The sequence below is a fragment of the Helicoverpa armigera genome, chromosome 13 (assembly GCF_030705265.1).
Source record: "Helicoverpa armigera isolate CAAS_96S chromosome 13, ASM3070526v1, whole genome shotgun sequence".
NCBI classification, from domain to species: domain Eukaryota; kingdom Metazoa; phylum Arthropoda; class Insecta; order Lepidoptera; family Noctuidae; genus Helicoverpa; species Helicoverpa armigera.
Genome location: NC_087132.1, coordinates 1,761,219 through 1,785,444, shown reverse-complemented (window position 1 = coordinate 1,785,444; position 24,226 = coordinate 1,761,219). Strand labels below are relative to the sequence as shown.

Genomic DNA, 24,226 nt, shown 5'->3' with positions numbered 1-24,226 from the left:
ATCTCCACTAAATTATAATATCGATAATTAGAAATAAATTCCACTTATAAAGATTTCGTTATTGTATGTCTCACGATATGTACCTAATTTTATACTGACAGGACTGTAATTTAAAACCACCTGAACATAGATTAGCTATTGTCTCGTTTGTCAAGTCTGCAATTTTTTAAACTCGAATTACCTTTTACGTCGATATTAAAATCGCTATTAAGCATAATGTACTAATAACACAAATATCTGACTCAGCGGCCTTAATGAATATGATATTTTTACTACTGTTACTGCATTGAAAATTATATTAGTATTTAAGTGTTATTTGTCTATAAATATAGATTATTTACATGTAATACTCGGCTCGAACTGAAACTATCATTCCGTTACATTCCTTATGAATAAAGAAGTATTTATTTATAACATTTTCTAGTCCTAGTATTGTATGAGGTAACTTATACTTGTATACATTGGCTAGACTTGGACCATGTTAGTGTTGGCATAAGAATTTGTCTGTTTTAAAAATAAGTTTTGGGCTCAACTTATGACCAATGACTGTTGAATGAAAAATCCGATGTCGACGGGATGTGTGCATGATATTTATCAATGAATAATTTCAATAACCTACATTTCACTGAATGTACTCATTTATCATAGCATTCCATACAAACTTGCTCATATAGCAATGTGATACTGATAATTAAATAAAGAAATCGTCATAAATATTTTTGTACAATGTTTTTGTATATTTTTTATAAATGTTAAATCAGGGACAATAAAATGTATTTTTTATAAAAATATAATCTTTTGTTCTATGTACCTCCTTCCTAACAAAAATTTTCTAACCAGCTACACCTAATTCTGTTTAACTTTGACTTTAGTTGTTCTCGAACAACAACAACAGTTTACCAAAATAAAAATAATGAAAACAATTCCTATTACAACTATATACTCTATGGAATAAAAGAACAGGAGTTCTGGCTTGGACAAGAGGCGGCTTTGTGAAGACATGTTGAGTTGTCCGTAGCGAGCCGCGCGTTCTATGTAGTGGATGGCTTCGTCCATCGGTGACACAGGCCGCTCGCGCCATAGCTGGCTGAAGGCTTTAGCACGAGCCCGCGTTCTTAAACAAAGCAATGTAAAAGATAGAAAAAAAATACATTGGTGCAATATCTTCTAATCCAGATAGTACTAAGTACCATACTATTTTTAAAAAGAGTAACCATGGAGTTTCTTGCCCGTTCTTCTCAATAGGAAGTTACTTTTGGAATGGGCAACTAGAATCAAACTTAGTTATATTTTTGATATTCATAAGTGCTTGTAAAGGTAACAGATCCTTTCACATAGATGGTCTTCAACGAACTATAGACCATTTAAGATACATCACTTATGCTAATAATGCTCATACTTACTCAGGCGTCAAAACCTTAACGAGGGCCTCATACAACCTCTCTTCTTCGAGATCATGAATGGCCAGGGCCTCAGCTATTCCCGCCCGTTTAGCGTATGCTGCGTTCCCAGGCTGATCTCCCAGAACTGGTATCACGACTAATGGTACTCCTGCTTCCACTGCCTCTGTCAGGCTCAGAAGGCCCCCATGTGTTATGAAGGCCACGCAGTTCGGGTGATCTGGAAACGGCAATGAGCATTTTCTTTTTTAATTATTTTCGTAGCGGATGTCTAGATGGCGCTACTAAACTTGGTACGTGACTGCAAGGAACGGAGCGTCATATCTTTTCAACGTTATATAATTTTCAGGTCGTATAACGGAGCGTAGATAGATAGATAAAACATTTATTCAGACAAACAAAAAGACACCACAAAGATACACAATAAGAAAAATAAAACAAAACAAGAAGTGGGTAGAAAGAGAAACATGAAATATGAAATACAATCAGAGATTAACGGCGCGCTGCAGTGTCTTACGTTTGCACCGAATGGGAGCAAACGTACGTTTTATTTTTCAAAATCTCTCTGGACATTCAGATAATAATTTGACCTCCTATTCTGGGTCAGGTTTTTGAAGCTAGGTTATTTGGGTGGTGGTAGGTACTCATGTACCTACATGGCCCACCCGTTATTCTGATAACAGACAGCGAGTCCTTTGACCCTAGCATTCATCATTCATTATATCTACCTACTTATGAATAACCTATGGTTCTAATTAGATACTTAGCTACGTAGATTGGTTACGATTGCGTCAAAGATAAGATTCAAAGGTACTTAATGCAGGAATTCAAGTCAGTTACACGTTGTTGAACCCGTGTCCGTTCTATTTATTAAGTAGAAGTTGCTAAAATATAATTATGAACCAAGAGCAGACTCGAAGACTTCGGAATATAATCCCGCTCTACCGTAGCTAAGGCCTAACCTACGGAACGTAGGTTTTTGGGCCACTAACGACTGCAACCAGCCAAGAACAGCTTTTGTAGCTTTCTAACCATATAAATGCCACATTATTTGGTACTTTGTTAGCAGGGTAGGTTACCTACTAACAAAATGAGCACGCACTAATTGATTTTATTTATGACACAATTTACCCAGTTACTTCAATTCACGGTCACTTCGCAATCTTGGATGCACAGTAAAATAAGCGTGCATTGGATGGCTTTAAAACAATGTCTGTACCTACCTAGTCTGTATTATAATTGAAAATTTTAATAGTACCTACCTAAGTAGTTTTTGTAGTAGGTATTTACCTGACTACCTATTAGGGACAACTCGCTACGCCCCATGTAGGTATACCTGTAATAGGTATCTACATTGAGACGATAATGGGAATAGGTAAGTACCAAGATAAAATTATAGGTACTTACGAAGTAAATCATATTGTGGCAACCATCTAAGTACGAGAACGTTTTCTGGCAACCCTTGGATGTCTTCCGTTTCCCATTTCCAAATGACGCGTTGCGGTAAGCGCGCGAAAACTTTCAACAAGGCGTCCAAACGTTTTGCCGGCAACGATGAGCTCCGGATTAGAGATCCAAAGCTGAAGAGAATAACTCCGTGCTTCGATTCAGAAACCCATCGTTCGATATCCTGGAAACCATATTAATTTATTCGTTCGCTGCCACGGCTGTCTTATCTTAAAAATAAGTACCTAGATCAATTCAGGAGGAAAATACAAATAGATATATGCCATTCTTTGCTACCCGTGTCTTCTATGATTTCCCTCAAGAAGTGGGGATAAGTAGGTACATAGGTACCTAATACCTAATTTACTTTGTAATAAGTAAGTATTTGAAATAACTTTGTTTCTGTTAATGGGGCGGTAACAAAGGCACAAAGCAGCTCTATAATTAGGTACCTAACAATAATAGGAAGGTACAGTAAATGTTACCTACACATAAAGTTTCTTTACCTCGGGTAATGGTTGCACAGTTTTGTTGTGAAGATGAATGCCTCCTACTTCGACCACGGACGGCGATAGCACCCTGACTCCATTCAAACTATAATGAGTGTTCACAAGCATAACACTAAAGTTCTTCGCTATTTCTTCCAGCGGAGGCAACTTACGACCGAGTCTTGCTTCTACAACACTCTGCTCATTCCGATTCATATATTTTTGCCATAATGTGTAGAAATGCAGATTGAAAGCGTTCTCGAGTTTCTCGAGGAACGTCATTTCGTCAGTAAAAGGCAGCATTATGGAGGGAAAAATTGCAGGGTTGCCGTCAGCACCGACCCTCGCCGGCGTCCAAGGTACGAGGGCACACGACATCAAACCAACCGAAGGTGCTCCATAATTGTGAACTATACCCATCATACAGTCCGTTTGGAAATGTTCCGCCAACACCACATCATAAGCACCTTCAGCATCAATGAATTCTTTAAAAACGTTCGAATACAGCACCTTCTCACAAAGTTGAAGATTAAAGTCCATAAGATTTGTCATTAGATGGTACTGAGTGGAAAATTTTCTCGCGAAAAAAGAGGGGTCGTCAAGGTATTGTAAATCCACTACCTCTACGTTTAATGGAGCTAGTCCCACTAAGCTGACATCGCGGCGATTCTTAATAGGCTTCGCTGATGGGAAGAAGGAAACCACAGTCACCTCATGACCACGATTGGCTAACTCGTTCAATACTGGTTCAAACACCATGTGATGACTCTTTCCAGGATACGGAAGCAGTGCCAATATTTTATACCCTTGAGAAACACCCGCGAATAACATAAACACTATAGGAAGTAACATCGTGTGTTATTTTCGTACACGTCCATGCATAAAGATAGCGGGTGGACAACTGCAGTTAGCCAATACATAGGTTTGCACTTATACCTATGCAATTGTGTATCTCTACACATCTATTATTGGATAGCCAAGAGTGGAACGACAAAAGATAATAAACACTACGATCGTAACTACTTGCTTCTGAAGGATGTCTGTCGGTCTGTACGTCATATCGCAGTTTAAGTGATTGGAATTAGACCGTTATTAATTAATGTTTCATGTTTGCTGACAATTTTAGAGCTGCCTTCATAATCCTAGGGCATACATAGAACCTCTTTCTATTCCCAATGCACAAAGTTTCTACTAAGTAAATATTATTAAGGTAAGTCGTGAATGCTAGCAGCCAACCACACATGCCGCGACTGCATCTCAGACAGTCTCTGACTCGCAGCTGCCGAGGTACGCCAAACGGTGGACGCATTCCACCGCCTCCGTGCCGATGACCGGCGGGAACGAACTCTATGCCCTGCACCACATTTCCTGTGCTGGGTCAAGAAAAGTGGCGCTTTCGATCAGTTACCAAATATGCAATCTAAGCTTGTCAATGCCTTATATGCCTCAGCTGTCAAACTGGATTCAATTACTTACGAACATAAATTACGGTTAATTAAAAAAAAAAACGCTACGGTAATAAAAGACAAATATATAAAATAACAATTTAATTCAATCACTATTGGCGTTTTCTTCTCTCTTGTTCTTCCGTTGTTGTTCGGCCTCGTGTATAGCTGAGAATACGGCGCCCGCTTTTACTTTCTTCAATATTCTTTTGTCGTGGAAAGGATGTACATGAGCCGATATCCTGAAAAGAAATTAAAATTAGAATTTATTGATTGTTAGGCACAACTTTAATGTTAGGCTTAAAAATAATAGCACATGTACTGAATCTGCACAGCTTAAACCTTCGCCTAAGGTAAGTTATCGACGACATAATAGGTGTTTCCCTCGATTTTAATCTGTCGAAGAATACTTTGAAAATGTACTGTCATCATCATCCTTTCTACTCTCTATTTGCAGAGCACAGCGATGAGTCTAATAATAATCAGTATGCTTGCTCAAGTGAAACAGGATAAGATTACGGGGTCTTTTGCACCCCAGTCTACCAGAGGCTGGTTTTAGCCTTTTTAACATGAGATAATCGCGTGCATACATATAACACAAATTGAGAGATATTTTATTGGAGTCTTTTAAAAACTGATATCTTCCATATTTTTTTGTAAACCTCACCTTTGTACAACAACATCATCTTTGGTGAAGACATGCGCGGGACATTTAACGCTGTTGAGATAGTCGACGCACCGCCATTGTCGCGTATTGTTCCTATTCGTATGCTTCAGATAGTACACGTAGCGGTTCAGAATCATCTGGAGCGAGCCCTGGTTCGATACCGTAAACTGCATTACGCTGAGATCTGGAAATATTAAGACATCACATACTGCAAAGGAGATAATGATATTTTGTGAATGGCAGAAGCAATTTTAATATATCAGCAGGCCAGCAGGGGCTTTTTTTTGTAACAGGGGGAAAATCCTCATGGACTACCCTCCACCTGGGGTCGGTGGAGGGGGTGTGCCGGACTCTTACCGGCTAAAAACCCACCCAGTGTTGCCACCAATTACCTTGTGTCGAGGGCACGGGTATCGCCTAAGCATTCTTCCGCACCCCCGACAGGTATTGGCCCGCCAGATGTTTGAAGGCGGGCCCCGTCACCGTAAGTGGCCATCAGCCAGCGGCCACAGTGAACTCAACTAGGAGAGGCGCGCGCAACACTACGCCACCGTCTCGAGGCCTGTTTCTGTTCGGACGACAGACGCCCCTAGTCTGTCGCCCGCAGGCCGCGCCCTATGGTGGCCGGAGATCGGCCACCCTGCGACGCCCACTACGTCTACTGCGGGCGGGGAGAGTGGTACTAGTTTCCCTCTCCCTTTCCGCCGTCTCCTTTGCGACCATCACATCCTCGCAAAAGGAGGCGACGGCGTTCCACCCTTCTTCGCTGCCGACCATGCAGGACACGACAGCCGGCAGCGAAAGACTACCCGCAGCATCTACTGCTGCTGCCAGGTCACGGCGCTGCGTTGCCCATGCTGGGCACTCCACCAACGTGTGCAGCGAGGAGTCTTCGCTGCAGATGCCACAGTGGTGGCATTCGGGCGTAGGCTCCCGGCCTATGCGACACAGGAACTTTCCGAAACACCCGTGTCCGGTAAGAACCTGCGTCAGCCGGAAGCTGAGGGAGGCCAGCAGGGGCTGAATTAAGTCCACTGAGGATTTACTTTGTTACAGCTGCTAACTACTTAAAACTACATATACTTTTGACTTAAAAAGGGCTTTTGAAAATAGTATTGGTACTCTCTTACACTAAGAAAAAACATTTTTTTTTTTTATAACTTTTCTAAGTTTTTATGTACTTTCTAAGTATATCTTAGACACCATTGACTGTGTTCGGATGGCACGTTAAACTGTAGGTCCCGGCTGTCAGTGAACATCCTTGGCAGTTGTTACGGGTAGTCAGAAGCCAGAAAGTCTGACACCAATCTAACCAAGGGGTAGCGGGTTGCCCGGGTTACTGGGTTGAGGAGGTCAGATAGGCAGTCGCTTCTTGTAAAGCACTGGTACTTAGCTTAATCCGGTTAGACTGGAAGCCGACCCCAACATGATATTATATGGGATACAAATGTAAAACTGCAGAGAACAGAAAGGAGTAATAAAACATTACTTACTAGATGGTTCGGTACCGTTTTTACTGTCAATCTTGTCCGTCAACCCTTTGATTTCATGTGATCTGTGTTCCTCTTCATCTTGCTCATCTTCATATTGTTCCTCATTTATTGACGTTGTACTTAATATGTTTGGACCTTCAACCTCACTGAAATAGCAAGAAAATTGAATTAATTTAAAAATAATTAACTTGTGTTATTTTATTTTTAAGTGTGTGCTGTTCATTAAAATTCCATCCATTGGCTGTATAGTTATATTGGTTGAGTGAAGATCAGATAGGCAGTCACTCCATGTAAAACAATGGTATGCTGTTGCATCAGGTTACACTAGAAGCTGCCCTCAACAAAGTTGGGAAAAGACTAGACTAGATGAGGATAGCTATATAGATAAGATGCAGCTATCGGTAGCATTGGTATACAATCAAAATTAGCCTAAAATGGGGATAAACCTGCTAACACCTCATCCAATATTTTTGTGCTTACAAAAGTCCAAATATGAGACCAAAACCAATGGGATTATATGTCTATGGGATGGAATTATTTCCATAAAAAGACCTTTCGTCCTTAGACATCTGTTCTCTTGTTGAATTCAGCTAAAAATGACTACTTACACAATAATATTATCATTAATGGTGTATTTAGGATCATCAACGTCATTGTCTTTGGCACTGGTCACTTCAAAATAACTGATCTCTTCGTCAAGACTCTCCATGTTGCAGTCCATTTCAGTCTCGTTGTATGTTACTTGCTGGTTTGTACTCATTGATTCACTTATTTTCTGAAAAATATTAAATGATCCATGAGTATATTTATAATTTATTGTGCCTTATGTGAAAACTTTTCTATTTAGTTATACATACCATATCTTCAAGGCCTTTTATATGGAGTTCTTTACCAGCTTCTAAAAGTTCATTCAAATTCTCTATGGAGACTAATACTTCACCAGTGTAAACATATTCCAATAGGGCACATAATGTTGTGTAGGATATTTTCTAAAACAAAAGAAAGGATTTAAGTTACCACCTATAAAACAAAGGATAATTCAATGATCATTCTTGAAATGCCATATTTATCAATTTATTGTTTGAAAATAAAAATATTTTATATGGCACGAAACTTTTTTAATTATAAGCAGTTCTCTTGTAATGTTAATACTTCTTTGTAACTTGTAAGTTGAAGCGGCCCAGGAATAAAAACCAATTATTTGATTTATTACTTAACTGCTTACATTCAAGAATATCACAGGATGAGGACATTGAGCCGAAGAGATCAGTTCTTTAATATACGGGCTAGCCAGCGCGATGATCACTTGGTGCACCTTCACTAGATGACCGTCTGCAGCGATGGTCATGTCCACAAACTCACCATTCTGCAAGAAATGCGAATAAATCAGTAAAATAACAGTTAACAGTGATCGCCTTCTGTTTATTTTGCGCAAATTGTAACCTGTTGCAAAGAGCTTAGTCCATGACATATATTCTTCTTGTGCGCATTCCATAATAGAGAAAATTGTGATTGAGCCATCACAATTTGGATTCCTGCGCCAGTTGTAATAAAATGTATTTATTTACGAAGTTCTGTTTTGACGACAACGACGCTTTTCTTCTTTCCTTCGTCTCAGTTGACGTTTTGGAGTGAATTTTGTTTTGACATTCGGATTTTTAAACGCCAAAGGGGGATAGCTTTATATTAAAAAGAGTATGACTGAAAGAGATGGCGCAACTACAAAGTGGTTAAGATCCTAAAAACGATTATCTGGAACGTTTCATCTCCCTGTGTTGTAAGATGAGAAAATTAATTGATCAATCAAAAAAGTATTTTACATACAAGTAATGATAATAAAGAAAATCGACAGATTAAAAGATTTTATTTTAAGTTGAAATAGTTTTTTTGTATTTACTAACCCATATCAAAATGAACTTTAGGTCGATTCTCGATTGATCAACTTCTTTCATATATTCTATGTATTTATTCACAAAATATTTACATTAATTGAAAATAAAATAAACTTATATATATATACACAGCTTAAAACTAATACAGGGCATCAAAAAATTGCTCCTCATCGCCGTCACTGGGTAATGTACCCAAAAGACTGGCAGCATTGCCACGTTGGATGGCAATGCTCAACCTCTGTGCGAAATAAAAGCCAGCCTTTGGGTCCCGGGAAGTGTCAACCAGGCGCTGGGAAATATCCCTGGCAAGAAGGTGGGCGCTCGGACCCCACGGCCCTAGAGTTTCAACCCCAAACGGCTCAAACATGTAATTGCCTATAAGGTTACTATATTTGCGCCGCTTGAGGTTCTCTGCTTGTGCAGCGGCGGAGCCAGCACGACATGCAGTTCCGGGAAGGTGAGATGGCGCAAGAGTGTCGACGCATGTCGCGTCCCACACTAAAGTCCTACCCACCTTCCACGGAAATAGCGACATGCCGTCTGGTCTCTTGCCATCGTCGCGTGCCAAGCCATTTGGTTCGAGTACGGCTGGCACGCCGACGGCAACAAGAGCGCGACGGATCACGTCGTTTATGTTGGCATGTCGTGGTATGCGGCCCGCACTCCGGCTGCACGACAGGCCGTGGTGACCGAGGCTGTTGACAGCTTCCCCGCAGTGGCAGCGATGAGGAGAGCAGCATGGAGCACCTAGTCGGAGGCAAACGGCGAGTCTGAAGGTGGTGTCATCAAACATGGTGCCTGTGTTTGAGGACGGAAGTGCAAGAAGCATATCAATAAAAAATATCAACTTCTTGATTTAGAAAAAAAATTATCTATTTTTGGTTGGCAGCACTATTCACGGGCCAGCTGTTTTTGACATTAAGTTAAATATAAAATTATAGGTTATCCGACCCATAAAAACAAAACAAAAAAAAGAAACTTTGGGGTGTTATTACAATATCGGCAAATCTGTTCGTTATTTTAAAGCGTCTTTATTAGCAAAAACTCTGTCATGGCGTTGATGAAAGCCAAAGATATCCCAGAGGGTGGGGTGGCTTTAGACGAACTCGAAGCTACTGAGTATGTTTGGAATCTGGTGTTTGATTGGGAATCTACATCTGATACGTAAGTTACTAACTTAAAAGATAGAAATTGGAGGCTGTTATCTTCAGTCTATCTCATATCCTGTATGATGAGTCTTTCTTTTGGCGAAATAATTTTCAAAATCAGTCCAGTAGATTCAGAGGTTATTTACTCACTAATCTTCTTCAAAATAAATAGACCTGAAGTAATTAAACCTAATTTAATTTATAAATTTCAGCTGGGCCTTAAAATATGCACCTATGATCCTTGGAGGTGTGAACGCAATGTGTGGTGTTCTGATAAACAGGCACTACAGAAATAGGCTAAAGTTAGGCAGCTATGGCTACTTCGCTTCTGTTGTTCCTATCACTGTGATGCCTGCGGTTTTAACTGCCTTGTTTCATAGACAAGTGAGTATTTCATTATGTACTACACAATGTAAGGAAAAAATAACAATATGCACTGTGTCCAAGTGCTGTCATTTAGAAATTCTATTACCAGTACCTAAGTACGAAAGCAGCAGATTAATTTTTATATTGACCCAGAATATTCTAGACACAGTAAAAATATTAACCATCTTATAAAATTCTTGTTGGAATTTTCAGTTAATATCAACAGATTTGTTATTAATGAAGAATCAGGGATGTCCTCTATGTTACGAGGTGAGGTCAGCAGCTGTCCAATGTAGTTTGGGAACTCTGTACCCAATGTTATTGGCCCCCACCTCTGCATTGATGGTAATTTTTTTGTTTATTCTGTTTTTTTTTTTAGTACATTGCAAACTTGGACATATTTTGGCTAAACACCATGAATGATCTGTTTTCAAGTGTTGTGATGTGATATCAACATGGCTGCTACCATTTCTTACCAAATACCACAATTTAAAAATCTAGCCATAAGTTACATTTAAATTATCTCAGCTAGATCTATCTTGGAAACCTAAGTAAACAACTTTGTCCTTTTTTTACTGAAAAAATATATTTTTCTTTCAGTTTGCAAATCGCTACTCAACATACAGAGTTCCGAATTTGAATGAGGGTGCTAAGGTAATGTTTCAATTCTTAAGGAAAGTGACAAGACCCTACAATAGCACCCTGACACTTATGGTTGTTGCCCAAGTACTAGCCTCGTCTATATTCACATACTACGAAATGGTGAACAATTTAACTTTAAGAGCAAAGATAATGGAGATTGAAGCTAACATGGAGAAAGAACAGCAGTGAACATTGCTTCAATGCTAATGTAGATGCATTTTGTACATAGGCTATTTTATTATTAAATTGTTATGTTTAGTCATGTGGCTCTTTTCTTATTATGTAATTGCTCCTTATTATATGCTTTGTAAGATTAAGCTAGTAAGAATGACCATCAGAGTCTTTAAAAAGCTAAATATATCAAACCTCTTCTCCAAAAATTGAGATTATAAAATACAAAGTCACAACTTAGTTCTTCAAGCAGTTAAGAATTTAAATAAAAATCACGAAATCTCTTCAAAGTTACCTATATTATTAGTTTAATCATGTTTAAGAAATACAAAAACGAACAACAAACTATGCACACAACTGTTGCCAGATATAGTACAATTTCTATGTATGAACACATGCAAAACTGTTCTTTGAGACTGTACCGACCATTCAGTGACTGTACAGACCATAAGTGAATACATGCGTAAGTTAGTTATTAAAACTATTCCTTACTGTACATACTTGATTATGGATATGCTTCATACACACTAACCTACCGTCTTTCTAACTAAAGAGTCAGTGAGATAGTCATATTCTTTTGCAGTATCTCGCTCACTCGCTGTGTTCCGAATGGCGCAAGTTTCGTACAAAACCGTTGCTTAATGCTAGATTTCAAACCTATTTGTGGCTGCTATAGTTACATCACGATTATATGACTTTTGGCTAGCTTCAGAATATTTAAAGCACTAGTAATTTGACGGCGTAAGTCCTATTCTTGTCCTATGTGTTCATTAACAAAGTCTTTTCGAATAGCATCCCATCACGCGTATTTATAAGTAACTCGATTAACTTTCGTCAGTCACAAGTTGAGTAAATGCAAGGTAAAACAATAATACACTGTAAAACGTAGCAAACGGACACATTATTCACTCAAAAACAACATAGTAATAAAGAGTATTTATTCCAAGAAGTTGAGGTGCAAGCGTTAGTCAATTAAACCATAGGGCTGAAGGGAGCCAGAAGTCGGAAACAATTGAGTTTACAAAATAAAACATAATGTATAATTCTAATAAAATAATAATATATCTGCTTAAAATTATGATACATATTGATTTTCTATATAAAGTCACTCATATTGCTGAAAGTACATGTATTTGTTTTTCTAAGCACATACAATGAAATAGCTGTGTAAAAAATTAAACGATACTTTATTTACCCACTCCCGTATTTAGCTTTTAAGGAAAAACAGTTTAACATTAAGGGGAACTTTAGAGCGCCGAATGTTTCAACGAGCTTATAATAAAAAGTGCAACACCACTAAGTTAGCCTGTATGTGCTTAGTTCGTCATAATGTTAGTGCCGTTCTTACAACAATCGTACAATAATCTGCCACGAGTCAGTGAACTACGGTATTAATATTAACTTCTAGCTGTTCACTATAAAGGATAACAATTTTGTACGGACTACGATCAGAAGATGTGCTGACCACATGAAAAAGACCCTTAATTTGTGACGTTATAAATGTTTAGTTGGCAAAAAAAAGAGTAATGCTTACTCAAGCAGCTCAAGACGAGATGAGATTCATGATCAAATATTTTCTGTATACCTATCTGCTGTTGGAGTTCTATAGGTGTAGGTAAATCTTTCTTTTACCGACTGTACAATGAGAATAAAATCTGAGCGAGTGGGCGCCGAAATAGTAGGACGGTGACGTACCTCACTCAAGTGGGATTTTGATAATCCTGTACAAACCAGTTTAGTATGCATTTTGCTATATTTTTAGTAAGTGACCATACTGCAACAAATATTACATTCGTAAAGTTATACAAGTAAAGGATTCTGTATACCTCATTGACATAGCAATGTCACAATTATAATCGCGTGTAATAACTTCTGTTAATGAATCAATTGTTGACACAATCTGAAGTCGCATTGTTAAATGCTACACAAAACATTAAATTGCAAGTCATGTTCCGTCATTTATTCGTCGTACCATGCAGTTTAACACATCTTCTCATCGGATCCGTACATACGATGAATAAGCAGAGAAGCGATACATTTCTCAGAACATTACACTGCCACAACGCATCGATCTCTCTGCACCAAACCATTATGGTTTACATTATTGAGACGTGTAAACAACTCGTTTATATTTACATTATTCATGATACATTTCCAACAATTCGTGTGTCATTTGTTACCTTGGTATATTTTACTTGGGTACACAACATCAGAACTTATACCAACAATCCATAGGGTTCAAATCTGTCTATACTATCAGAGCAGTTTCCTAAGAATATCTTGTTGTGCCCATATTAAATGTAAATAATGTTAATTCATTACCAAGATAACGAAATGAACACCATTCCCCCATGCCCCATCAACAAACATGATACCAATATTCTACCGATTCAACAACTTTGAATCACATAACAATTTGCATGATTACAAAATTAATAAAAGTAAGACACACTTACATTCTACAACAAACGAATTCTTAAAGTAATTACTTTATTAAACCTTTTTTTGTTCACTTTAATTCTTATATATTTTTTTTAGAATTTTTCTTTAAAATATTTTGTTTTTTTTTTCGAGAACAGTCGATCTACATAAAAAGTTCTTACATGATAGGTATAGGGGAGTGCTTACCCAAGCGTAGCGCGATTTCGCATGTAAGTACTTTTGTTTGGTAAATTAAAAAATCTAATTATTTGTCGTAAGATATTACATTGAGATCCTGATTACATATCATGTTCGATGTGTATGTGTTACAATTTCACATAAGGAGCGATTTAAGAGTGTTGATGTGACCCAGACACGAGTGACAACTCGTTAAAGGGACAGCCATATCGGAGTTTTTAAATCCATTTTGGGCCCTCCATATCAGGTCCAAGTCGTAGTGTTAATAGGCCTTTTTTTTAAGATCGATAAAACAACCATTTCGATCCAATAGAGTTTGGCGTTTGGCGTTGAAGAGTCAATAAAACTTGGCACATCAAAGTTCAATTAAGCGCAAAATGACCTGATTCGATTGTTTTTACTGCCTAGGAGTGAAATGACCCCTTTGAATACACAGTGATTTATTCGTAATAGAAAGTAGGGTAAGGTTAACGAACACAAGTCATGCGACAAGTAGCCTTGTGAACAGACAATACTTTTACAATTTATGTAATCGCAGACTCGTGTAGAGTATTATAATGCATCGAGCTACTCGACTAGGCTTCGCATTCGCACGAGTGCACAATCTAATAATGCGGATCTTATATAGCATAATCGCATTTGTAATTCCCGAGAATCTGGTAAATACTTAGAATACACATATGACTTGAGAATTCAGTCTAGACAGGACCTCTGGGTCAACAGCATAATGAAACAGTTTGATAATATCATAATATCATTGCTGTAGATAGCATATTGACTTGTCACGTTAAGCGATTCGTGTCGAATTACCGACAGCCAAAATTGGTCTGGACGACATTATCAACATGTGAAATTGTAACCATACCACTAAATATTAAGATTCACTCAGTAATACAAGATTCATCAAGTATGGAAGCATGGGCAACCCTTAACTAGCCAACCATGAGTCAAATTACAAATTATTCACTAACCAATGTTTTTTTTTTTTTTTAGTTTTTAGACCCACGGTAACATATTCCTACAACAACGAAATAACCAAAATACAAATCGTGCTTAGTCAAAATTTGATCAAAGTGTATTGCCGATACGAAACGAAAAATTAAAATCTTAATTTTAAATTAGCTCTATTTTTATTTGTTGCAAATAAGTATACAAATGTGTAACACTATGAATAAATAGTATACTCGTGATCAAGTCGATATTAATATAATTCATAAGCTTTACTGATTAGATGGCACTTGATGTTCTCCTCAGAGGAATGTCGTTGGCAGTGATGTATCTTAACGTTAAATGATTTGAATCAAACAGGACCGTTCGCTGGGCTCGCTCGCCAATTCACTTTGAGCATAATCCTGACCGGCCGCGGTCGCAGGAGCCTCCACGTCACATTGCCTCCTCGCTAACTGATTCTGGACACTAGACGTACACTTACAACCTACATTATTACTAACACAATATTTGTAACCACTGTGCCCGCTCCAACTCCGATATATTTGCTTATTATTATGTGTGTATGGTATAGTTTGATACACAAGTCTCGTGTTTTTATTAAGTTGGGACCCGTGAGCGGGTTCGTTTACTATTTGCTAGCAGCGCTGGCTGATGTATTCGTTGTAGGACGCTGAGATCTCCTCGGACTGGTAGCGAGTGAGCTTGATGCTCCGTCTCATCTCACCGGTAATAGCGGCCTTGTACCCGCCCTTTCTCAGCAGAGAGTCTATGGTCTGAATTTGGTCCCAACCTGAAATCACCCCGTATGTTTCGTAAGTATTTGAATAGGAATTTTCAGTCAGAGGATGTACGTACCTATACCCTATTTTTTGCGATTTGTTTAAACAAGACTAGTAGATTACAAAGCGTATAAATAGCTTTGAAGACTGCAGTGGTCGGTTGCTATATTGAAAGATGCAACGAAAAGCCAAAGAAATCCTTCAAATTCTTCGTAAATTGAAAAAAAAATAGTGTATTGGTACAATCGCCTGTTATGGAATACATACCAATAACGGTCAGTACCCTCATGTCGTGAGACATGGGGCCTTTCGTTCTTGGCCTCTAACCGCGGATGCTGTTAGAGACAATTCAAACACTGGCTGCTGCAAAGACAGCTGTACAGCGTACTAACTTTCAGGCTGCTTTCAACAGAAAATACACACTTCAGCATTGGTTCGAGCATAACTATGGCATAATAATCCATAGAACATCTATGCACGCCAACTGTTTAGGTTTTTTTTTATGGAACAAAGTTCCTTAGTGCTGCTTGTTGTAAAATTATGATGTAAGGAAAAGGCCTTATGTCCTTTCGATGCCTTTTTCTCTTATCCATCTTCTCTTAGATATGAGAGTGTGTGTGCGTAAGGAACTTCGTTCCCCTGGGATACACGTTCACCAGTACCTACTGTCACTCTGTGTCAGCTTCAGTCGCATTTATGCCCGATAACTATAGTACCATATGACATTTTAGAGCTGGTCAGAAGTTGATGTCTTGTATGTATGGTACACATAATACCAAAGTGCACATTCCCATGAATATAAACATCCATCGGCTATATATCAACCAGTTTTTCATTTAAAAGACCTGAATAATTATTTAAAAAATCGAGAAGCGCATATCGATTTACAGTAACAAGACCCACCTTGCTCAGTAGCAACTTGAGGTAAGTAAGTAGCGGTGCGCTTGGAGCCTCGTTCACTGATGAACTCGATGCGGATGCCGTGCTTGCCCAGCTTCCAGTCCAGGTAATGTTCGGCTTCCTCGAAGTGCTGCAGGATGGAGACTGATACAGTCAGCCGAGGCACCTCTTCGCGGGTGATTGGCGCGAAACGGGAGTCCTTCAGCGCGCTAGTTATCGCGTATTCGCGAAGACCTAGGACAAGAGGTCGTTCAATTTATACACGTAAAGACGAAAGTTTTAATTATGTAAAGCATAATTCTTAGCCAATCTTAGATCTTACTGGTGAATGTATGTTTTTATGGGTAATTTTGTGTTTATAAAGAAATCTTAAATTGAACTAGTATCAGTCTTATAAGAAGGAAGAAAAGAGGCACTGTTTTTATGAATTTTGCTGTTAGGTAAGTGCAAGTAACTTGCTAGCAAGGTTGGAAGAACAGTTATTTAGCTTTTGAATCACGTTGATATTATGTTTTTATAACTTCCACACAATGTCAGGAGTTTCTTTGTTTAAACTTATTGTTTGTATTAAAAGTCAAACAAATTATTTCTCAAAGTCAACATAGGACACTGTGTAAATTGTTATTTCTGTTCTTATCTTGTGTATTAAGAATGAAACCATTTTGTGCATTTCATTTAAAACGTTGGCTTAATTGCTTAATAATGACTCATTCAGCCTGATAATGTAGCTCGAATTTTAGTTCTATTAGCCTAAAGATTCGAGTTATGGAAAAAAATCAGTGGAATTATAATTATTATGTATTCAATTTTTATATTAACACAATAATTGAAATGTACTATTCAATTGACCAAATAATTGACCCTTGTTTTGACTGAGCCAAGTTATAGGTAACAACACAGTAGGATTTTCTTAGGCAGGAATAACAGGGCAATTCAAATAAGATGTATTTCATTTATATTCAACAACTTTGTTGGAATGTTTTAGTACATAGTAACAAAGTATTACTAAGTTAAATACACAATTGTTCTGGCAGATGATCGCTAATAAGTGAACAAGGTCAGAACATAGATATAGGTATTCTTCTACACTCAAGAGATTAAATATTTAATCTTAGTAAAACAAACATGGCCAGTAAGTAGGCATCTTTTGTTGTTCATACCTGAGTGTAAATGCATTGCATTGAATGTGCCGATGCACCCTCGCAGGCGATGCTCCTTACCAATCTTCCAGGTCACAAATAAAGGACTGAAAAAAAAACACAAGCAACTTAACACAATGAGAAAAATAAATCATTCCATAAAAGTTCAAACATTAGTTAAAGTCTAGCTTTATTGCACATTAGACATTCTGTAACAGTAGTTAACACAGCAACACAATAGCAAAACAGTACACAAACTGTTTACTGCATTTTCAACTTTATGCACTTTCACATAAAGAATGTATTAGCATGCACATTTTCGGAAGGTGATGGGAGTGGAGGTGTATTGACCGCGAATAAAAAACAAAATTGCCTTTGTGTGGGTGTCAAATTATGAGCAAATAAATCATTTATGTTTACTTTCATACACAATGTAAATTGAGTGAAAGTGGAAATGTGCAGCTATTTGTGGCTGATTCAAGAGTTCCATACAAAAATCGTAAAAGGTTTTTAATTCATTAGACTGACCTCATTCGAAACAAAAGATGTGGAGGTAGCTCAACAAAGCATGTCCAACAGGATAGGCAGTAATATAATGATAAGCTATACTTGTACTTACGAGGGTGAACCACTTACTAGGCATCGTTAGTAAAGTTTGGCGTCTGAGGAGGGTCCATACTGTGCAGCTGACAATACAAAACATCGAAACAAAAGTAACACATATCAGGAATAGCCACAGACTCTTGGTAACCATTCAAAGGTCGATCTATATTGTTACTGTAAGAGTTGTTTAGTTTCTGTTTTTTTGTACCACAACATACTGAAGACATCTTGGCTGCTAATACCAGTTAATTATCCTAAGACTATGAAACAAAGCAGTCACACAAATCTCAGAAGTAAACGAAACCAAACACTCGTTTCACTCAATGGGGTTTTGTAACCACAGGTTATAAAACACCAATGAGCCTGTGGAACTTCATTTGACAGCCAAAATGACAGATAGTGATGGCCGTATGTACGGTGCACTTGGAATTAGTAATATCAAGAAAGTTTTTTATAATCGCTTGTTGTGTTGTTTGTTATTGTTAAGATTAGCTAGTTATTAAAACAGTAGGCGACTAAAACGATAACTGATACACAAATGAAGAATGTATAGAAGAATGAAGACGGTTGCACGATACGCATGCATTTTAATGCCACCGCCCGCCGCGACGGTATTGAACTTACTAAAGTTTACATAAACATTGCATTTTGCTAGAAAATGGCTTTGTGTATGGATGATTACAATTGTCTCATGTGTCATCGTATTATTGTCAGAGGTATCTAATGGATTGCGTTTTTGGGTTCCGTGCCCGAAGGGTAGAACCTATTGTAGGTATTCAAACTTCTGGTCTTCTTGAATATCTTTATTAATAGTTAAAGAAATACACTCACATTTTGTTAGGAATTATAACATTGTTCTCACTGGTTTTTACATCATGACAATTCACACCACAGTCATTCTTTTTCATAGACTAACAACCCTACATTTTTTAAATGTCATAGACTATAAATTCCTAACACCTTCTCCTATTTTTAATATATGAACATAAATTAAAAATACCTTATAATTACTTCAGAGACACCATCAGTTTTCAAAACATTAACTTAAACAAGTATTCAAAACATTAACTTAAACACTTCTAATCATAACACTCAATAATTCACACAACAACTTTATCGCAATGAAATTTAAATTTTTCTTTATATAGTGGTTTCGTCAACATATCCGCTATCTGATAATTTGTAGGACAATATATAATATCTAAATATCCTTTCTTATAATTTTCGTGTATAAAATAAAATCTCACATCTATATGTTTAGATCTCTTGCTGAATGAACCTGTTTTTATCAATTGGATAGCACTCTGGTTATCAATATTCAAACTAATCTTAATACTGCTACCAATTAATTCACTTATAAAAGTCTTTAAGTATAAACACTCTTTAACGCAATCTGCTGCTGCTATATATTCAGCTTCAGTTGACGATAGACTTACTATCGGCTGTCTTTTGGAGCACCAAGCTATAGGTCCACCTGCCAACATTATTATGAACCCTGTTGTACTTCGTCTGGTCTCTGTACAACCTGCATAATCTGAGTCACAATATGCATGCAATCTTGTAATATCTTTCCCAGCATTATACAAAATCCCTTTATCTCTCGTTCCATTCAAGTACTTCAACACCTTCTTTACTGCTAATATGTCTTGCCTTGATGGATTTTCTACCTTTTACTTGCTTCATTCACAGCTTGACTGATATCTGGTCTTGACCTGGTTGACAAGTACAATAATCCACCAACTAGTTCTCTGTATGGAAAATTTGACGTAGCCATCTTAGATTCATTTTCCTTTCCCACAATGCATGGAGTATCTGCAGCTTTGGAATCATACATATTATATTTTCTAAGTAATTTTTCTGTATAATTCTGCTGATGCAACAAAATGCCTTGTTCTGATCTTTTATTTCAAAACCTATATAGTTTTGAGGTTGTTCATATGTTTTAAGATAAATTCTTTTTCCAATTGATGCAAGATCTGTAATAACTTTTCCTTGTCTTTTGATATGGCCAAACCGTCATCAACATATATAGCCAATATTATAGTTTTGTCTTCGTTAAAAAACACACACTGATCTGACTTTGTAGCTCTCAGTCCAAGTTTCCTTAAAGTTTCTGTAAATCTTTTATTCCATGTCATTGGTGCCTGTTTTAGCCCATATAGTCCTTTCTTTAAACGACAAATTTTATTAGGCTGTCTTTCATATCCTTCAGGAATATACATAAATATGTCTTCCTTTAACTCGCCATACAAAATGCTGTTTTCACATCAAAGTTATCATTTCATATTCCTTTGAAGCAGCAATTGCTATTAATGATTTTATTGCTGATTGACTTACTACTGGACTATATATTTCTTGATAGTCAATGCTTTGCTGTTCGAAGCCTCTCGCTACAAGTCTTGCTTTGTAAGTACCATTTTCTTTTATACAAAATACCCATTTACTTGACAATATCTTGTGTCCTTTTGCTCTTCCTATATCAACTATTTCCCATGTATTGTTACTTTCCAATGATTCCTTCTCCGAATTTATGGCCTTCTCCCAATTATTCTTTTCAGCAGACTTCATGACTTCATCATACGTAAGTAATACATAATCTTGCAGGTAAGCTGGTTTTTTCCGTTGTCGTTTTGTATTTATAGTTTCTATAGTTTCTATCTCTGCAGTATTACTTTCTTTATTTTCATCATTTTCTACTTCATCAATAATATCTGGGATGTTGTCTTCTATTACATTCCTTTGTTGTTCTAACTCTTCTATTTCATAATAACTGTCATCACTTTCTTCTTCTTGATTTATTTCTTCTTCATTATTACCTGGTATTATTTCTGTTATCACCGAACTTCCTGTTTCTTCATACTTTTCTCCAATTTTCTTATTATTATTAATTATAACAATATCCCTTGCTATTTCAATTCTTCTTTCTTCTTTATTCCACAATCTATATCCATTATTAGTATATCCAATCATGATTAACTTTTTGCTTCTTGGATCTAGTTTCTTAATATTTGAATGTAATTGTTTAGCATATACTATTGAACCAAACTTGCATATATTAGATATATTAGGCCTTTTACCATGCCACATCTCATAAGGTGTCTTATTCTTCAAAGATTCACTTGGTAATCTATTTATAATATAAGTAGAACAGTATACAGCTTCACCCCACATTTCTTTATCTAACCCTGAATCAAATAGTAATGCTCTGGTTTTATCTAATAAGGTTCGATTTAGTCTTTCTGCTTTACCATTTAGTTGTGGTGAATATGGTACTGTATAATCTAGTTTTATTCCCTTTTCAGTACACCATTTTTAAAATCATTGCTTGTGTATTCACCTCCATTATCGCATCTTATGGTAGATACCTTTTCTGTTCTCTCTCTTTCTGTTTCTTCTATATAATGTTTTAAATTTTCTTTAACTTCATTTTTATATTTAAGCAAGTATATTTTTGTAAAATGAGTATAATCATCCATGACGGTTAAAACATAACTATAGCCATCATAAGTTTTGTTTTCGAACGGTCCACATACATCAGTATGTAATAATTGAAGTGGTCTACTGGCTCTGTTTCTTACTGTGTTAAATGGGAGTCTTGTTTGTTTAGCTTGTGTACAGATTTCACATTCGTCTATTTGCCTTAATCCATTTATTTTTATTCCATCTGCCACATCTGGTAATATATCTAGTATTTTCTTTCCTGGATGTCCAAGTCTTTGATGCCATTCTAAGGCAGTGCCATTTTCTTTCATTAACAGTGTTTTTTCTTGCATATTATTATCATCCAAATTAATTTTATATAAACCGTTTTCTTTTTCCTGTTAATATTAATTCTGACTCCTTATATATTTTACATTATCTTTGGTAAATATAACCACTCCTTGATTGTTTGTAACTGCATTAACCGATAATAAATTTTGTGATAAGTCAGGAACAAGCAGGGTATTATTAAGAGTACATTTATTGCCAATGACTTTACCAGTCCCTTTCACCTCTATTGTTTCTTCATTTGCAGTCAAAACAGATGATGGTTTACATTCAAAAAATTTTAGTATGTCTAAATTTTTGGTCATGTGTGCAGTACACCCAGAATCTACAACAAATTCTTTCAGTTTTGGTTCTTGAATTTCACCGTTTGTAAAAAATGCCTTTTCTATTCTTTTGTTACTTTTTTCTTCATTCTCATTCTTATTCTTATTTTTGAAAAACAATTTTCTTCTCTGTGATTAATTTTTTACAGATTGAGCACTGTTTATTTTAAACTTACAGTCTTTATCTTCATGGTTGTCCCTTTTGCAGATACTACAGGCTCTACAGTCTTTCTTCATGTGCCCTGTTTTGTTACATTTGAAACATTTTATTGTATTAAACTTTTTCTTAGATGTAGATGAAGATGTAGCTTGAAATGCTAGCTGCTTGTCACTGTCTTTTGCTTTCAACATTCGATTTTCTTCAGCCAGAAGTCTGTTTGTTAAATTTTGAAGGGTTTTTTTATCGTCTGCCATGCATTCCCAAGAAGTTATAAAATAGTTTAAATTATTTGGTAAACAGCTTAATATTTTGGATATGACCATTTCATCATCTATTTTTGTTCCTAGCTGATTTATACGAAATTGTAAATTTTCTATTTCGCTTATTAATTGGGAAAGCGATTGACTGTCCTGTTTCTTATATGTGAAAACTCTTGTAATAGGGCATCTTTGTTTCTTTGCTCAAAACCTTCGAATATTTCACATAATTTTACGTACATTTCACGTGCACTGTTGCAATTAATTATGTGACCTTTTAGTTTCTTATCAATACTGCTTATGATAATTCTTTGCACCTGAGCATCTTTGATACTGAAGTCACTTTTCTTGTCATCTTCTTTTATTTGTGCAATTGTTTTTGCAAGATTTGCCGCTTTTAAGTGTATATTGAATTCAAATTTCCACAATAAAAATGTTTCCGCATCTTTTAATTTTTCTATCTGTATTATCTCAGGTTTTTCCATTTTTTAGTTTTTCACCGTTTTTTATTTTCTTCCTTGTTATTACTGTTTTTTAGTTTTTTTCACTTGTTTTTCATGTTGGGTTTTTCATTACCCAATCCCGGTTTTTAATTTTTTCTTCTCGGGCGTTCTGGGCCCATAACCTATTGTAGGTATTCAAACTTCTGGTCTTCTTGAATATCTTTATTAATAGTTAAAGAAATACACTCACATTTTGTTAGGAATTATAACATTGTTCTCACTGGTTTTTACATCATGACAATTCACACCACAGTCATTCTTTTTCATAGACTAACAACCCTACATTTTTTAAATGTCATAGACTATAAATTCCTAACAGAACCGAACCCAATTACTAAGACGTGCGTCGCGTCGATTACCATCTGTCCGTCTAATGGAGAACAAAATGAATTTGGAGATATCATAACTGAAAATCTTCTAAGGAAGCTAAGACGACTCATTGACCGTAGTAGCCTCGTCAAAAAGCGGAGTGCAAACTCCTCGCTAAGCAACGCGTGGTGCTCCAGTATCTCCCAACGATGATGGCGCCATTACCGCCACCAAAGCGAAATAACAAAAAATAGTAACAACTAGAGTAGAATAAAATATTTTTTGTAGATCCCGAAACCATAATTTTTTTGACCGTTTTAAGTCTGACTTGACCTTAAAAGTTTTATGAGTTCCAATAAGTTGGAACAATGAAGTATTCGGATAGTAAGTAAAATTAGGTTATTACCTAGATAATCTTATAAGCCAAGTTTAATTATTACAAGTCCGTCGAAATATGGCTGATGTAGTGAGCATGAAAGAAATTCTCGACAGTTAAGAGCATAATTAATAATTATTCAACTGATACATTTTTGTTTTAATAAAAATCTATACAACATGTAACGTTAAATGCGCAAAACCTCAGACACCCCAAATATGAATAAAAAAAATGTTTTATGAGATAATCGAATATTGCGCGATTATACTGACCGCCAAGGGGAGCGCCGATAAATCCCGATATCAATAAATCTCCTCACATTTGTTCACTATTTACATTTACAAAATCGGCTTTCTTGTTTTATTGTCTTTGGATTAAATA

General features: G+C 36.6%; 4 protein-coding genes across 4 annotated transcripts; 1 reads left to right on the top strand and 3 right to left on the bottom strand.

The window, feature by feature from the left end:
- Positions 1-714: 714 nt before the first annotated feature.
- On the bottom strand, positions 715-4,259 carry LOC110384370 (UDP-glucosyltransferase 2). Its single transcript, XM_021345632.3, has 4 exons — positions 3,353-4,259; positions 2,808-3,030; positions 1,404-1,620; positions 715-1,114 (listed from the first exon to the last, which is right to left on the bottom strand). The coding sequence occupies exons 1-4, from the start codon at positions 4,184-4,186 to the stop codon at positions 847-849; spliced, it is 1,542 nt and encodes a 513-aa protein (XP_021201307.3). The 5' UTR covers positions 4,187-4,259; the 3' UTR covers positions 715-846.
- A 607-nt stretch (positions 4,260-4,866) lies between these two features.
- Positions 4,867-8,575, bottom strand: LOC110384377 (protein abrupt). Its single transcript, XM_021345643.3, has 7 exons — positions 8,383-8,575; positions 8,165-8,305; positions 7,797-7,928; positions 7,548-7,714; positions 6,940-7,085; positions 5,447-5,630; positions 4,867-5,021 (listed from the first exon to the last, which is right to left on the bottom strand). The coding sequence occupies exons 1-7, from the start codon at positions 8,458-8,460 to the stop codon at positions 4,886-4,888; spliced, it is 984 nt and encodes a 327-aa protein (XP_021201318.3). The 5' UTR covers positions 8,461-8,575; the 3' UTR covers positions 4,867-4,885.
- Positions 8,576-9,719: 1,144 nt separating this feature from the next.
- On the top strand, positions 9,720-11,249 carry LOC110384387 (uncharacterized). The gene is made up of 4 exons (XM_021345662.3): positions 9,720-9,995; positions 10,192-10,363; positions 10,559-10,690; positions 10,946-11,249. Exons 1-4 carry the CDS (start codon positions 9,883-9,885, stop codon positions 11,174-11,176), a joined length of 648 nt encoding a protein of 215 aa, XP_021201337.2. The 5' UTR covers positions 9,720-9,882; the 3' UTR covers positions 11,177-11,249.
- Positions 11,250-11,438: 189 nt separating this feature from the next.
- LOC110384352 (uncharacterized protein CG5902) lies at positions 11,439-18,516 on the bottom strand. The gene is made up of 4 exons (XM_021345605.3): positions 18,183-18,516; positions 17,568-17,653; positions 16,411-16,641; positions 11,439-15,518 (listed from the first exon to the last, which is right to left on the bottom strand). Exons 1-4 carry the CDS (start codon positions 18,374-18,376, stop codon positions 15,364-15,366), a joined length of 666 nt encoding a protein of 221 aa, XP_021201280.1. The 5' UTR covers positions 18,377-18,516; the 3' UTR covers positions 11,439-15,363.
- Positions 18,517-24,226: the final 5,710 nt, after the last annotated feature.